At 40.6% G+C, this 17,530-nt stretch overlaps 1 protein-coding gene across 1 annotated transcript in view; it reads right to left on the reverse strand.

Annotated features, from left to right (window-relative positions):
- Nucleotides 1-3,586: 3,586 nt before the first annotated feature.
- Nucleotides 3,587-17,530, reverse strand: part of Myom1 (myomesin 1) — a 125,352-nt gene continuing 111,408 nt past the window's right edge. The window contains exons 32-38 of the mRNA XM_090353387.1: nt 17,221-17,259; nt 17,024-17,129; nt 13,124-13,287; nt 9,201-9,237; nt 8,923-8,945; nt 6,344-6,399; nt 3,587-4,391 (exon numbers count right to left, since the gene is read on the reverse strand). Coding sequence (XP_090209513.1) covers nt 4,098-4,391; nt 6,344-6,399; nt 8,923-8,945; nt 9,201-9,237; nt 13,124-13,287; nt 17,024-17,129; nt 17,221-17,259 — 719 coding nt within the window. The 3' untranslated portion in view covers nt 3,587-4,097. The remainder of the gene's footprint in view (nt 4,392-6,343; nt 6,400-8,922; nt 8,946-9,200; nt 9,238-13,123; nt 13,288-17,023; nt 17,130-17,220; nt 17,260-17,530) is intronic.

Consider the following 17,530-nt stretch of genomic DNA (forward strand, 5'->3'; position numbering starts at 1 on the left):
TTACTGTGTTTTTTTTCCTGATCATTAGTCATATTTTCCTGTTTCTGTGTATATCTACATTTTTTTTTCAGTTTGGTGTGTGGTTTTGGGGAAAGAACCTACACATTGTTCATGTGAGGCAAACACTTCACCACTGAGCCAGGGTTCCTAGAATATACATCTTCCTATTTGTGTGTGTGCACACACACACACACACACTCAAGCCAGTACTGGGGATTGAACCCAGGATTTTATGCTTTCACTTGTCTTTTATGATCAAAATTAGTGTTTTACCACTTGAGTCATACCTCCACTCCAGCTTTTTTTTTAACTAATTGATTCATTCAGAATCATTCAGACTGTTCTGCCTGGGCTAGCTTTGAACTGTGATCCTCAGATTTCAGCCTTTTGAGTAAGTTGGGCTTATAGGCATGAGTCACTAGCACCTGACTTTGCCTACTGTCCAAAAATGTGTTCACTTATAATGTGTTAATCATTGTTCAGAAAGACTGCTAAACTTGCAGACATCTGGTCCTTTTGTGGCTTAAGTTTTTTAGTCTATAGTTGGCTACAGAAGAATATGCCAACCTTTAATGTGCCACAAAATTTCTCACTCCAACTGGTAAGAACAAGAACTATTTCTGGCTCATATAAGCTTTAAGACTTGTTTGACCAGTAGCTCTTTCCTTACGCACCCACAGAATAGCATTTGGCCAAAGGCATTTCATTTCTTTGTAGCCCTCTTATCTCTAATATCTTTTCTCACAATTCTGGATGCCTCAGCCTCCTGGAACTTCAAGTTCTATCTCTCCAGTCCAAGGGGACTGACATATAGTGAACTGCAGTTAGAAGAGTAACTCTGTTTAAGCAAGATGTTGAGGCAATCATAGGTGTTTGACAACTTTCTTCTCCTCTAGGGTTCAAAGTTCTGATTATCTGCTAGCCAATGGCCTAATCATTAATTTCTATCTATTTGCTGGATTTTCTAGTGATGAGAGAACAATTTCCATGGTGGCAGTGCTTTGTGGGTAGACACAGAAGTTCCCTGTAATGTATTTTTATATTATTTAGCGCTTATTAGAGCCCCCAACATTGACCATGTTTATGGGAATTCTTGGCTTAGGATTTCTACACCATATGGTATTACAAATGTAGAACCCATATTCATGCCCAACTAAATTGAGACTCCATTAATTTTCCCCTAGAACCACCTCCAAGCAGATGCGAGCTTTTGTACAGTCTTTCTGTATCAATTTGGTAATATTTTTTCTAAGTCCATTTTTTAAAACTACCTGCCCTCTGCATATCCCAGCTTTGTAGAAGGATTTGGTACCAGCTTCAAATCTTGAAAAATCTGAGTCCATGTTTCCTGTTCTGGTGAGAGTATTAAACCTCAGTTTCTGATCCCCTTTGGCTTATATTACTATATTATAAAGTCTGTGCATAGTTGATTGTAGGTAGTTGAAGTATTCTAGATAAATTTAGCTGGTAAACAGCTTTGGCTTGTGATTCTAATTTAATATTGACATAAACATTTTATGTCAATTAACACTGACATTAAATGTTTGATTGCGCTGATGTATGTCTGTAATCCCAGTACTTGTGAGGCGGTGTCCAGAGGATCATGAGTTCAAAAATAGATTGGGCTCTATAAAAAGACTGTATCTCTAAGAAACAAAACAAAATAAAATAAAATCCAAAAAACAAAGACATAAAAAATGTTTGTGATTTTTACATTGGTCTAGGTTTCTACATATGAGACTATTTAAGAGAACCTTAAAATGTCCATAATTATATATTTAATTTAGTTGATAAAGTTATTTAAATCCTTGGGAAGTTTTACAGTCAAAACTAATTTATGTAATTAATAAATTGATATTATTAACTACAGTCTCAGGGAAATTAATTATAAAAATCAGCTTTAATTTTTTTAGTGGCCAGGTTTTTAACTAGAAAACAAAGTCATACTTAGAAAATTTCTGTTTTAAACTTTGTGTCTTGAATATATTAATTTATAAAAGTGAAAGCTTATTTACATGTTCTAATATGATCTAATTTAGCAGTTCTCAGATACATAAATGTTTGTGTGCTAAAAAGCACCTCTGGCAACTCTAGTAAATCAATGGCTTTAATTCCAGTTTTTTCATTTCATAGGAGCTGCTTTTTACCTAAGCTACCATGATGTAGCTAACTGCGTTTGGTAATTATAAAGGTTGAAATGATTTGTGGAAACATTTGATTGAGAAATGACATCATGTATTAGCTGTGTATAGGAACACCATTTCTCTCAGCACTGTGTCCCGTCATGTCTTTTACTGATGCCAGGGATGTTTGTAAGAATACACTCAGCTTCATAGGCTTTCCCACAGTTTAAGAATGTACAACACACGCTATCAGATTGTTTGCATATGATTCCATGCTTTTCCTTTTTTCTAGTCTTCATTCTCGTAGGTGAAACTGCACGATAGGGTGTCAGGTTCTGCTCTCACACACTTTTCTCTTAACATTGAGAACTCAGCAATTGGCTAGTATAAGACATGTTGGAGAGTAATTCTACCACCTCACATCATGCTACACCAAGGATCAAGTTCCCAACACAAAAACCTCTGGATACTCACTCAGACGCAGATCCAAATCAGAACACTTCTCATGGCCAAGAGTATGAACTCCATGTCCTGAACCTGTCTGCCATTTTGTGTCATGGCAGCAGCACCAGATGTTCAGATGAATGGGCAGCAGTCCGATGAGAGGCAATGAAAGGAGAAGATGCTGAGAAGCCATCCCAAGTGTTTTCTCTATTCCCTACTGCTAGCTTGAATGTATCCCTCAATGATCATGTGCTGGAAACCTAATCTCCAAACAGCAGTCTTGAGAGGTAGGCCCTTTAAGAGGTCCTCTGGTCTACAGTTGTGGTGTATGGTGGGAGTGGTTTCATGAGTTTGGAGTGGGTTCCTCACAAAAGGGTGAGTGTGTTCCCCTTCTCCACTCTGTGAGTTCACACTTCCCCTTCCCCTTCTTCCACAGGATGATGCAGCAAGAAGGTCCTGTCCAGATGTTGTCCCCTTGATCTTGAACTTCATGGAACTTTCCAGAAGTATAGGAATGAATCTCTTTTCATTGTAAATTATCTTCCCTCAGCTATCCTGCAACAGTAGCACTACACAGACTTGGACATTTAACATTAATGTGTGTGTGTGGTGGTGGGGGGCTCTGCATGTGTTTGTGTGTGTGCATGTGCACAAATGTTGTTGGGAGTAGAGTTCCCAAAACAACTGTGGTTTCCTGGCAAGCTTGGAAGGGTACTCTGAACTGATATGGAGGTGATTTCAGTGCCCTTTGTTCTTAACCTGCCATCTTATCACACTTCACTGACGTTAGATATCTTAACTAACCGATTGGCTTAGTTATGTAAAAAAAAAATCGAGGGATTTCAGACCTCTGGACCTCAAAGCTGTCTTGAATTCTGTCCTTGGTATACTGTCTTAACCCAAAAGCTGTATATCGGAAGTCATGCTTCAGCAGTGGCAAGCAAGGAACAGCTGTGACTGCTCACAGCAAGGCAATGAGAAGGAGAGAACCACCAGGGGCAGGGAAAGGATGTGTGGAAGACTGTTTATTCATATTGAAGAGGCCAGCACCAGATCACAAGGCTGCCAAGAAACATGCGTATCACTGTTGTCAAAGCACCCCACACTTATGACCATCACAGCTATCTTCATTTAGGAGGATACACAACTGTATCCACCAGCCTGGAGAACTTGCTAGGAAAAAAAAACCATTCAGTCCAAACTCTGTCCCACAGCACATTCCTCTGCTCTCTGGCATATCTATCTCCAACATGATTTGGCTCTTTTCCTTGCAATCATTTCCTAATGTTCCTGCTAATGATATTTTTCTCAACACATACATTGTAGATAAAGGACAACTATTAACGCCTTACTAGCTGGTGCTTTAAAAAATATGAATAAAAGATTAGATGTTTTCTTTCAAGCCAGCACAAAATAGGAAGGCGAATTCAACCACAACATCCTTATTTTCAGCCCCAACCATTCACACGGAGCAGGTCAGGTGGTATTGGTGGCTCAGCCTGGTGCTCCTCACACTCTTCCAGTCTTCATTTACTTAGACTTCTTGTTGCCTTTCTGGGGCTCAGCTGGGGCTTTCCTGGCCTCCTCCTCCGGGATGAACACACTGACAGTGAAGTCACTGGTCTCAGAGCCATACTTATTTTTCACCACCAGTCCGTACTTGCCGGAGTCAGCGGTGCTCACTCCTGAAATCGTGAAGAATGCTGTCTTCCCAGACTCGAACCTGAGGCTGCAGTGCTCATCTGAGACCAGTGGCTTCTCGTTTTTCAGCCAGGAGACCTCTGGGGTAGGGTCGCCCCACACATTGCATGTGAGATTGAGGGCCTGCAAGACAATTTACAGAAGGAGAAACCGAAATCAGACACAATAATCTGACTTCACTAGTCTTGCTGGTTGGCTGGTGATGTGACCTTTTCAGAAAGTAAACATAAACCTCCCTGATCTAGGCTTAAGGTTGTTCCTTGTATGTACCTATGTGAGGTACAGTTTGAAGTCATAAGTGAGGAGATTTCTTAGGGCCAGGGCTTTGGGTATGAAGAATGCCTGTCATCCAAACACACACAGCAATTCTATTTGCAGGCCTTCTTTGTTAACATTACAGAGATGCTTTGGTACAGTGTGGTCTCTGGGCTGCCTCAGTGAAGAAGTCTCCTCATGGGCAGTCCACCTGTTCACTTTGCATCTCATTTGTGCCAGAGCCCAGCAGTAGAATGGGAACAGCTGCTCCAGATAATGTAACTAATTTTCATCCTCTACATTTTACTTGGCTCCTAGAACCCCATCCAATTTGTACAGTTGCACTTAGGCTCCGCCAAATATATATGAAATAAAAGAATCCTGTCTGTGCTGCAGTTCACTGATTCTAGAAATATTTATAATTAGGCTCTGTATTTACTTTGTCTCACAAGTCATAGTGACCCTGTGTATCTCTTATTTACCTTTTCCCAAAGGTCACAATTTTACAAAATAGTCATTCAACATCATAACCAGCACATGGACACAGATACAATCCATTGATCTTATAGAGATTTCCAAGCTGGGTTTTGGCCTTTTTTTCTGTGTCACTTTGCTCCTAATTCCTGGCAACCACTGATCAGTTTTCCATTTTTAAAATTTATTCATTTCCAAAAGCTATACCAATAGAATCTTTAGTATGTAACTCCAAAGTGCCTTTTCCTCTCAGGTTCCATACAGATCTCCCCACGTTGTTTATTATACCCATAGTCGGGTCCTTTTTATTGCTGAGTAGTATGAACATGTATGGTTGGTACATGTCCTTCCTTAGAGACATACTTGCTTCAATGATTCAAGTTTGGGGCTGTTGTAAATAAAGTTGCTATAAACATGTTCACATTTTATGTTAACATAAATTTTCATTTCTCTGGGATAAATGCCTGGTTGTGTAATTACTGGGTTGCAAATGGTTGATTCATATTTTCCTCCAGAAATTTCCAAATTATTTTTCTAAGAGGGTATATAATTTTGGTTTACATTTCCACCAACCATGTACGAGTGATTCAGTTTCTCCATTCCCTCCACTTTGGAAATAAACCCAGGGCCTTGTACATGCTAAGGAAATACTGTACCACAGAGCTATACCCCTAGCCCTCATTTCTCCATATTTTTTCTAGGATTTGTTTTTGTAGCCTTTTATTGTGTTTGATTCTTTTATATAACAATTCTGGTAGCTGCGACATGATATTTTACTGTGGCTTTTCACTTCCCTAATTGTTAATGATATTAAGTTTATGTCACATGGTAAATTCTATTCTTTTTGTATTTTCATCTTACTAACTTTCAGAAGTCAAAAGGAAATAATGAGACATACAAGACAAAGGAGTATCACTTATTACCTCCTTTGTGGGAGTAGTCAGGTATATTAAAATATCTGTTTTCATTCCATCATGAGTTGGCATTTTTTTCTTTAGGACTGGAGGTCCTGAAGTTTGCACTCAGTGCCTTGTGTTCTCACTTGACTTCTTTATCAAAGGCTGGCACTCTACCATGTGAGCCACAGCTCTACTTCTGGCATTTTGGTTGCTAATTGGAATATAAGAGTCTCAGACTTTCCTGTCCAGACTGGCTTGGAATCCAGATCCTCAGTTCTCAGCCTCCTGAGTACTCGGATTGCAGGTGTGAGCCACCCAACTCTGATTGGGTTTGTAACCCTGTCATTGGTAAGGAAGTCATGGAATAAGATGGCTGGTGGGGTGTCTTATCAGGTGCTGGGACTTGTTCCAGAGTGTGGAAGCTGGACAGGAATATTCCCTACTCACCTTGCCTTCCTGAATGGTGACCACATCAGGCAGCCCGCCCAACACCCGGGCGCGATCTGCAGGTACAAACATTCCTAGTTAATCACTGCAATGGTGAGGATCAGCAAGCATGCTCACAAGACCATCTCAAGGTGTGAATTTCCCAGTGTAGATGTTCATCTCCTGACAGTCGTTTCATGCCACTTTCAATATGCCAAATAAAAAATGACCTGGCTAGTCTGGATTTTAATCCTTTGTTGCCCATATATTGTGTATGTGTGCAGGATCTGTAGCTGTACTTAACTTACTGCCTTGGGATTGCACAGTCATGTGAAAGCCCGCTCTACAATGTTCATAGCTATATTCAGCCCTGTCCTTGCTGCAGCTGAGAGGGGTTAAGCTGATGGTAGCAGAATAAATCTCAATGGATCGCTTCCAAGCTGGGTGTGGCCTCTTTCTGGGTTTCCCTATGGCAAATATTGGTTGCATAACAGGAAGGCTGTACACTGGGTGTTCTGGAGGCTTATGCAGATAAATCCTTTCCTGGAGAGCTTTTTTCCCCCCCTCTCTTACTAGTTCTTGGCAGTTCTGTGCAGTCATGGCTTTGACTGTGTATAAAGGCTTCCAGATGAGCAGATAAGAAACAGGATGGGTGCTGAAATCCTGGATTACTTCCTCAGTCAAGCTATGTGCTCTAGGTACAGCTGCCCAAGTTTCTGGGGAAGGTGCTTTCTGGGGTACTCTGCACATGACTTCCTCTTTACCATTAACAGTGGCCACCAGCCTTGCATTTTTAGGCCTACTTCAATTACCTTGTGACTTTTGATGCTCATTTATACAATTCCCTTCTCCACAGAATCTGGTTTAAAGCTTTGAGTAAGACTATTTCATTCTCCTGTGGGCTCCATTACACCACTTATAGATCTGGCCCATACCTGGTTCCCCATATGACTTGCTGTGTGATATCAGAACAGTCATTTGCTGGGTAGGCTATAGTCTCCGGGTTATAGGATGTGCAGGGTTGGAGTTGTCTTCAGACCTATGGGCATTACACTTGCAAACCTGCACCATAATATCTGTGGGCTTCTCCTGGGTAGCCTGAGAGGCAGCAGGGAGGGGGAATCAGGGATAAGAGCTGGGGCTTCATTTCAACTTTTAAGAGTAGTAAATTGCTCAGAGTTACCTGCTTTGTAGATTGGGACCCTGGGGAAGATCTTGTTTGAAGTAAGTGTTCTGTGACTCATAAAAGTATGAAATCTCAGGTCTCCTCTAGTTCTAATGAGTATATGACATAGAGGGTCAGCTTTTTGTTCACAGAGGTGTTCAAACACTAGGAGAGGCAGGAAACTGCTGGTGGGAGTGGGCTTTGCTCAGTGTGCCCATGGGGGGGGCATATCTCCCCCAGCAGACAAGAAAGGAAGCCCTTTCTGCTCTGACCATCTGTCGTCATGCTTCCATACCCAAATGTGTCAAATGAATGCAGGGCCTGGCCAGGAAAGGAAAGGGAAGTGGTGGAGGCCAATACAGAGAAGGGTTCAAATTCTGAGTTTGGAGGACCTGGAGCCATTGGGGCAGAGGAGGATCATTTCCCCTCCCCCTCTTCTCCCCTCATCCTCATTCTCATTTAAGCTCAGGATCACTTTGACAATTGTAACTCTTGATCATTTTTCAATTCCGTCCCCTACTCTGAAGAGGCCCAGTGAGAACAGTGTATTCATAAGAGACACCAGAGGTCCTTCAGGACACTGGGAGTTCTGAAGGTATGCCTGCATGAGACAAAGCTGACAGATGTGCCGCAGACTCTGTTTCTGAGCCTGCACACTGGCCAGGTTGGTGTGCCCTCCCAATCCACTTGCGTGTGAAACATTCCAGGTCCATGAACCCTTCAGCAGCTCTCAAGTCTCAGGGTACTCTAAGGAAAACACACAGTGCTTGTTGAGAACAAGTTACATGACTGCCTACTTGATGTCAGACTGACAATGTTTCTTTTATTTATTTATTTTTTTCTTTTCATCTTCTGTTTTTTTTTTTTTTTTTGGAGCTTGAACTCTGGGCCTGAGTGCTGTCCCTGTTCAGCTCAAGGGTATGGCCCTACCCCTCGAGCCAAGTACCACTTCTGAATTTCTAGTGATTAATTGGAGATAAGAGTTTCACAGTCTTCAGTGCCTGGACTGGCTTTGAAACTCAATCCTCAGATCTCAGCCTCCTGAGTAGCTAGGACTACAGGCGTGAGCTACTGTGCCAGGCTCAAACTCACAATGTTTCTGTTCTTTCAGGAATATTCTTTTATCTGACACACTGTGTCTACAAGTCACTAACAACCTAGTGTGTGATTTTCAAGGAAGAACTTTTCTCAGGCTGTCTGGGTAGCAGCTGAAGGAGTTGGGTGACATGTGGATCCTATAACCTGAGACCTGTCCCAAAGACATTCTTGAAAGACTAAAATGAAAACATATGTACACCACTTATGATTTCAAAAAGAAAAAAAAAGGAAATAAAGCCCCTCCCCCCTTCACACTCCTCCATTTGTAGTTAGAACAGCAAAACAAAATTTTACATTGGACTTGCATCCGAATGTGAATGAAGGTGGCTTTACTTACTTTTCTCGGCAATAGCAGCTTGTCTGTGGATGAGAGAGACAAACAGACACACAAAGAAGAGTTTTGTTTTAGAGTTACTTCCAACTAGCTGACCTTGGCTGCCTTTCGCTGCTGCTGAGACACTTGGCGGCTCAACATAACAGCTGCAAGGGGGGCTTTTCCTCAATCACTCACTGAGACAAAAGATTCTTTCTAGCTAACAGTTAGTTAGGCAAGCAGCACAGCAGCTTCGGGGACATTATTGCACTAAAGGGGTGATGGGCAATAACAGAACTTACTTTAACCTCTGGAATTCAGCAAATGCTTCATCAAATGCTTCAAGAAAAAGAAAGAAAAAAATTAAACCATTTTCTCCTTTTCAAAATGAGTAGGTATTAATCATACAATGTGAGGACTGTCATTGTGCTGTTTCTGCGTGTGTGTGTGTGTGTGTGTGTGTGTGTAATAAACTTTGATCACATTTACTTCCTCTCTCAAGCCCATCCCCCTCCCCATCCCTTACAAATATCTTACCTGTAATTTTTCTTTTTTCATCCTTGCAAGTTTTCTGTAATGAGCTTCATTATGACCTTTCTTTTTGTCTTTTTTTTTTTCATTATGACCTTTTCATACATGCACACAACATCCTTGGATCAATGCAATGTTCTTACTGATAAAGAACTGGGAAGACAACTAACTAGGCTAGGCCATTGTGATCAGTCCAAACCTTGGTACCTTCCAACTTGGAAAAAATCTGCCTGTGTGTTCACTCTATAACTCAGTATACCCAATAAAACCAGCAAATTCTTTCTAGGTAGAAGACATAAACAACTTAGAAGCTTTCATCTCAGTGAGGGACTTTCAACTCTTTAAGCGGGAAGGCAATGAGTGTTCAGCTCCATCCAAAGGGCTTCGGAAATAAAACAGAAACAAAGATCTGCTTCAAATAAAAGTCAGTTGTCTATTAAGCTTCCTGAGCAACAAAAATGCTTTCTCTTATTAAATTACTCCTGATGCCATAAGTTCCTAGCTGGCTAGACAGTTTAAATGTCTTTTTGTTAGGGTTTCTGGTCTGAATCTTCAGGCAAAGTAAGTTACAGTTATCACAATGTGTGCCAAAGCTTGTCTAAAGCTATATTTCTTATGCTACCATGGAACTGAGATAAAAGACTGGGGAGGCAACAAGAACCAAAGTGTTCTAAAATGAAATTTTCTTCCTGTGTTTTCAGAGCCAGCCCTTTGATTAAAGACTTTAGGCAAAGGACAGCTTTGTTTTGAAATTTTCACCTCCACTTTTGTGCTTTCTGTGGTTTAAGAATCACACTACCTTAAGTTTAGAGAATTCTTTTTTTTTTTTTTTTTGGTGGGTTATGGGGCTTAGAGGCCTGGGCATTGTCCCTGAGCTTTTCAGCACAAGGCTACCACCCTACCCCTGAGCCACAGCCCCACTTCTCATTTTCTGGTGATTAATTGGGGATAAGAGTCTCAGGGTCTTTGAACCACAATCCTTAGATCTCAGCCTCCTGAGTAGCTAGGATTATAGACGTGAGCCACCACGACCGGCAAATCTGAGAATTCTTACAATAATACTAGTCCCATTCCAGCCATTTCATGGATGGAAATAGTAAGTATAAAGTTTAGGTTCAAATTGCCAGGCTGTATTTTCTCTTAGGCTGAAAGGAAGGTTGTGTGCTCAAGACACTGGTGGCAAAGTCAGTGATTACACAATCCATAGCCATTGGCGTAAGAGGGATTTCAGAGTATGGTAGCTACATACACTTTCATGAGTCAGAAAATAAGAATACCTTTTTTTTGGGGGTCAGTTGTAGGGCTTGAACTCAGGACCTGGGTGCTGTCCTTGAGCCTCTTTGAGCTCAAGCTCATGCATGCTCTACCACTTGAACCACAGCACCACTTCCAGTTTTTGAGTGGTTATTTGGAAGTAAGAGTCTCATGAGGACTTTCTTCCAGGGTTGGCTTTGAACCTCAATCCTCAGATCTCAGCTTCCTGAGTAGCGAGGATTATAAGCATGAGCCACCAATGCCCAGCAAAAATACTTTAAAAAAAAAAAGAGTTTAAAACTTATCTAATTGCACATTGTTTCCCTTTTCCTATTGTGTGTTTTCAAAAGTCAGGTAAACCGAATTGGAAACTGACTACCAGGTTATGTGTTTGAAGTAGGCTAATCACAGGCCATAAAGCCCAAGTTCAATGTTAGTAATAATCACTCCCACTCCTGCAATGCTCTGGGTGATGTTTCACAGGCAAAATGGATGTGGTGAGGAGAGGATTTGACAGAGAGAGAGAGAGAGAGAGAGAGAGAGAGAGAGAGAGAGAAAGAGAGAGAGAGAGAGAGAGAGAGAGAGGGAGGGAGGGAGGGAGGGAGGGAGGGAGGGAGGGAGGGAGAGAGAGAGAGAGGGAGCGCGCATCAATGCAGATTTTAAACGTTGCTCTTTTTCTGTCTCTCTAAAAAAATTGCTCTCTAAATCATGAACCTACTCTTTGAGGTTGAAAGCCCAGAAGAGTTATGACACATTTACATTGCACTTGGATATACAGAGAAATGTGGGGAAAACTCCACAGTTCCCTTCGTGACTTTCATCCAAACTAGCACGTTTCTTTAGGAAAGAACAGCAGGAAGAATTTAATACTAGGAGGGGGAAAAAAGACAATGTTTCCAACTTTTTATAATTGTGCATCTTTGAAGTTTGCTCCTTGGAAATCTTTTGTATGTATCTATCATTACTTTCTTCATTATCATTACCTTCTTCTCTATAGACCCTCCATTCTCTTAGCAGATGAAAAGAACTCAGGTAACCATAAGGACCCCGGCTGATCATCTTCCGTCTCTTCTCATCTGTATGCAGTTGTCTCTGCACTTCCTTCTAATTTTGGAAGAGAGGCCTCTTATTCTTTCCAGAGCTGACACTTGTCCCTCTATCCTTAGCAAGGCAGTCCTTCTAAGGCAACTGGTTCACTGGACTCTTTGCTCAGAAGGAAACCACCATAAACGATTGCTGTTCTCACAGAAGAGATTGTGTCAGCTTGCCTTCTTTTGTAAGCATCATCCTGTTAAAGCTGTGCTTTCTGTTCACATTTACCATCTCTACCTTCCTTTCTACTGATTGTTCACCCATAGAATGCTTGCTCCTATCACCTTGACTGAAAAAAAGCTGCTGTATCAAAGTCAATGTGGATACAATCTGTTCAAGGTCATTCTTCCAGACTAGCAGCTGTATACTAGGCTCCAACAGACCAAGCAGAATGCAGCCATTTATGCTATTTTTCATGTGATCAAATTGAATTTAAAACAGGGCACAGAGAGAGAGAAGAGGGGGAGGGAGGGAAGGAGGGAGGGAGGAGGAGAGAGAGAAGAGCAGGGTGCTGGTGGCTCATGCCTGTAATCCTAGCTACTCAGGAGGCTGAGATCTGAGGATGATGGTTCAAAGCCAGCCTGGGTACTAAAGTCTGTGAGACTTTTATCTCCAATTAATCACTAGGAAATGGGAAGTGGGGCTGCACCTCAGGGGTAGGGCGGCAGCCTTGAGCTGAAGAGCTCAGGGACAGCACTCAGGCCCAGAGTTCAAGCCCACCCCCCATGACCCACAAAAAAAAAAAAAAGGAAAAAGAAATCTGACGTGAATTAGTCTGATATTTTTATGACAGTTTCCTTAATCCTGCTCATGCTGCTTTATACAATCTAAGTGCTTTTTCATACCCAAGGGAGCATCGTTTTGCTTTGTAAATGGGATGCTGTCTATTTGTTATTCTCCAGTAAAAATCAGTTAGGCTCTGATACTTAATTTGTTGAACTTAGCTCCTTAAAATTACCAACATCACAGCCTTTTTGATATCTTCAAAATACTGAGTTTTTTCACTTTAATTGTATTGATTTACTGCTACTACTAGAGTGTGAACCCAGGGCCTTGTTTTTGCTGGGTATGCTTACACTGTTGGCACTCTACCCCTTGAGCCATGCCTTCAGCCCAGCCTTTTGCTAGTTCATTGTTGATAAAATCTTTCAGACTTTTCTTCTCAGGCTAGTGTGGAACCATGAATCTCCAAGATTTCAGTCTCAGTCTTGGAGATTTCGATCTCCAAGATTGAGTGGTTAGGATTAAAGGCATGAACTACCAGCACCCACTAATTTTTTTCTCTCATTCTCTTTTGAAGACTCGTTCTTTTATAGGAAATTTGAACTTGCAGAATATCTGTGCTTACCTTGTCCAGAAAGATCCACTGCCTTCTGGTGTCCGGTTTTGCCATCAAAGAGCTCCATTATGTATTTTCCTTTATCATTTGGAGTGGGCTCATTGATTTGTAGCCAGATCTGCTCCCCAGTGGCCCCACTCTTAACCCTGTCTGTGAACTTAATATCAGTCCCACTGTTAAAATGAAAGAAAGCATTGTAATTGTTTATTTTCATGTAGAGACCATCTTTCTTCTGTCTTTCATCAAAGGTCATACTATAAACTACTACAGTCATTTAAAAATCATAAGTCCATAAGTCCTCTGGGCATTTTACTAATTACATATAATATATATTATGTAAGTACATTTATCTTAACTCTGGGACTTTTGTGTGTATCTTTAACTCTGAATCAAAATCTTGAGTAATTCATAATTATTTGTCAAAATTCAAGTATAGAACTGCAATTTATAAATAAGAAAATGCTTCTGTTTCGAGAAAATATGGATCTTGAAACATAGCAGCTTGATTTCAAAGCCCCAGGTCTGATAGTCTGAATATTTATTTAGTTTCCTGCAAGAGACTATAGCCCAGGGAGACTACAACACTAATACACATTGGTGAAATTAATTACCTTTACCTTTGCTTTAGGATTAAGGGAATCTTTAAAGCTAAAGGGCTAAACTACATACTGTTTTGCTGCATGTTTTACAGAGATGATCTATGTGTATAAACTGGATTTTATAAGCTGGTCAAGAACACACTTATGGCGACTCATCTGTGCCTGACATCTCTTGACATATGTTGTTTCAAAGCTATTTTAAAATGTATGTAAATATGTACTCAAAAGTAGAGCCAAAAGAGAAGGAAATGCAGAGTGGCTGCAAAAATGAATGGGGCATGTGCTTCGCCCCTGGTTTGTTTCTCTGTATTCTGTATTCTGTAGTAGATCATGAACAGGCACATAGGCTGTGTTCTCTGTTAGACAATAAAGGAATTGCATCTCTTTCTTTCTCTTCCCCCGCCCCCCAGGGGCTAGCTAGAGGCTAGTGCTCTGCCACTTGAGCCACAGCACCACTTCCAGCTTTTTCTGTGTATGTGGTACCAAGGAATTGAGCCCAGTGCTTCGTGCATGCTAGGAGAGCATTTCACCACCAGTCCATGAGACTTTTATTTCCAAATAACCACCAGAAAAACAGAGGTGGTACTGTGGCTCAAGGGGTAGAACCATAGCTTTGAGCTGAAGAGCTCAGAAACAGTGCCCAAGTCCAGAGTGCCCAAGACAAAAAGAAAAAAAGAAAAGGGGGTAAAAAGTACATGGCAAGTTTATAATTAGAATATAATCCCAAAGATGGACTTTGAAAAACAGAAGTTTTCACTAAAAAGCATTAGCTTTCAAGTAAATCTTTATATGATTACATTCTTTGACAAATATTTCTTCATATAACTGACAAAGATTACAACTTAAAATGCTATAAGATGTTGGATAAAGAAACCTATTTGTACTCCACAGACTCAGCATGAACAACATATATGCCTTAGAGAGTTGACAAAGACTATTCTCCGCTTTGTAATAATAAATACATTGAGTTATTTAATATCCAACTAACATTCATACTGACACTGTACTTATATGAAACAGTTCAAACAAGACACTCCTATTTTGTATAAGGGAAAGCTGGGAACCATAAAATTATATGACTTGCTAAGATTGGAATTAGTGGTAGAAGAAAATCAGGATCAAATTTCTTTAGCATTATGCCACATCCTTGATTCCTGAATCATCTGTAGGCTCAAAAAATCATGAGAAACTCACCTAGTGCAAAAGACCAAATAATGTTAAGAAGCCTATGTCTTACTAGTCTAATTCTACTAGTCATTTCTAAAACGTATCTCCAAAGTTCTCAATTTTTAATAGCTAATTATTCTAGAGAAAATATTAAGCCTTTTGGTGGGTAGGTCAACTAATTTTCCTTCTCTCATTCTTCAGACTGATAGAATGTCCTGGGTGTCACAGAGGAATTCCCTAGAATTTGGTCTATTTTAATTTACAGTTCCTTTTCTTAAATATGTTCTGAAAGAAGTAGTACAAAAGAATGAAACCCCAGGCATTCCCTACCAGAATTTTATCACTTCACATTTTTTTCAACTCAGGAAATGATGAATACTAGTAATAAAACAGTATTCAACAAACAAGTGGAGTCATTTTAAGAAGAACACATTGGCTGCTTTGGGAGATCCAACTCTGGGTAACTACTCAATCTAGGTTGTGCGCGCGCGCGCGCGCGCGTGTGTGTGTGTGTGTGTGTGTTGTACATATTGGATGTGTGCTCTACTATTGAGTTATATCCCCAGCAGCCCTACAGTGTTCTTGTAATTAATGGGGCAACATTTTTTGTTAGTTTGTTTTGAGGCATAGTCTTACTATATAGTTTAGATTGATTTAGGACATGAGATCCTCTTGCCTCAGCTTCTTGAGTGCTGGGATAAGAGTAACATAAAACAGTAAACTATACTGAAACATGAAATAACATATAAAGTCTTATGAGGTTAAACATATCTGTCTTATTCAACACATTTCTATATATTTGCCTGTGCTGGGGCTTAAACTCAGGGGCCTAGTGCTCATTCAGCTTGTTTGCTCATGGCTCCCATTTGAGCCATGCCTCCACTCCAGCTTTTTGTTAGTTTCATATTTAGTCTCCTGAATCGCTAGGATTACAGTTGTGAGCCACTGGTACCTAGTTTGTCATTTATGATGATAACTTTTCCTTTAGCTCTTTAAAATACGTATTTTAGTATTGGTATCTATATTCACCCCTCTCTGTGGTAGCACACCAGAATTTGAGTTTATCTAATTGCAAGCTAATCCCTTTTGAGCAACCTCTTCCCTTCACCCCCTTCACTTTATTCTCGAGTTTCTTGTAACTTGAATGGAATGTGCATGCTGTAATGAATTAGATGTATCCTGAGGGTGCCTGGGCACAGCCCTCAAGTCACATCTTAGCTGTGTGACTTTTCTTATGTCACTTCCCTAAGCCTGAGCATCCTTATCGCTAGGTAAGGAATACCTACTGCAAAGAGCTGTCACTCTGGAAAAATCCATGCTCCTAAGGACTTGAGGCAGTGGCCAGCATATGGTCCAGGCCCACTGAAGGAACAATGTAATAAACTGTTATTTGTATTCTTCTGGAGATACAATAACAGGCCCTGTGCAGAATGGGGCTATGAAACATGGTTAGTAGTCTCTTCTCTCTTATAGTTCAGGATTATGCAAGGAAACCAGGAGGCAGGAATTGTGAGGATTGGGAAAGAAAGGATTGTTTTGGTTTAGAGACTTATTTTTCTCTTGGGATCATAGAAGAGAAGTTGAATGTAATACTTCTATAACTTCACAAAAGTAGCCTGGGATTAGAACAAATCTTTAAGCTCAATCCAGTTCAAATACACATCCCCAAAGTCATCTTGAGATCTGGAAAGTCTCAAGAGAGAAATACTCTAATGTTCAACTATGCCAGTAATGAGGCTGGAGATTCCTCCAGATGAGGCTTCTTGGGTGAAAGTCCATTCATTCATGAAATGGGCAATGTGTCACCTCCCAGTGCACACTGCTTCATTTTTGTTTGAGACCACAACACATGTTCGCTGTATACAGAATAGGAGGACTGAGAGTGTTCTATTTGGGAGGCCAGACAAAATACACAGCCCATGTACAACTGTCTAGAGACAATCAGTGACATCTCTGTCACAGAGATGTCAGATCACAGAGAAAGAAGGAAAGAGCCAACTTCAGAATAAGGGAATAGCTTGGTATTTCTGTCTTTTGATCCTCAATGTTAAAGCTGTGAATTAATAACACTCCTTTTTTTCTTCCTCCACTCCCCAGTAGAGAAAAAATTTCCACCTAGCAAGTACATTTTTCATTTACTTACTTGTGGGACCAGTTAACTTTCAAATCATCCAGGTAATATGTAACAAAAGAGTATAGTCGGATGCCCTCAGCTGTGCTTTGGATTTTCAGATCAGTAGCGGACAAAGCTGAAAGGAGTAAACAATATATTCCATGTATGTAATATATCTAGGCAGGAGAATGATGAAGCATTGCGGAGTTAAGGAAATTAAGACTTACCTATTTTCCTGCATACTTCACTCATCAGTTCTTTGAAGGCTGTGGATAGAGTTTCATAAAGAAACTTTAACATGAACTTGCTCAATGTAAGGTCAGATCTCAAACTGTTAGCTTTAAAAATGTATAACTAGATGGGCCTGGGTGCCTCACACCTGTAGTCCTAGATACTCAGGAGGCTTATATCTGAGGACTGCAGTTTGAAGCCAACCCTGGTAGAAAAATTCAAGAAATTCTCATCTTATCTCCAATTGACTAGCAAAAAGGAAAAACAACTCCCTCTCTGCCCAAAAATTCAAGTGAAAGTGTGCCA

The sequence above is a fragment of the Megascapheus bottae genome, chromosome 19 (assembly GCF_031878675.1).
Source record: "Megascapheus bottae isolate mThoBot1 chromosome 19, mThoBot2.hap1, whole genome shotgun sequence".
Lineage (NCBI taxonomy): Eukaryota > Metazoa > Chordata > Mammalia > Rodentia > Geomyidae > Megascapheus > Megascapheus bottae.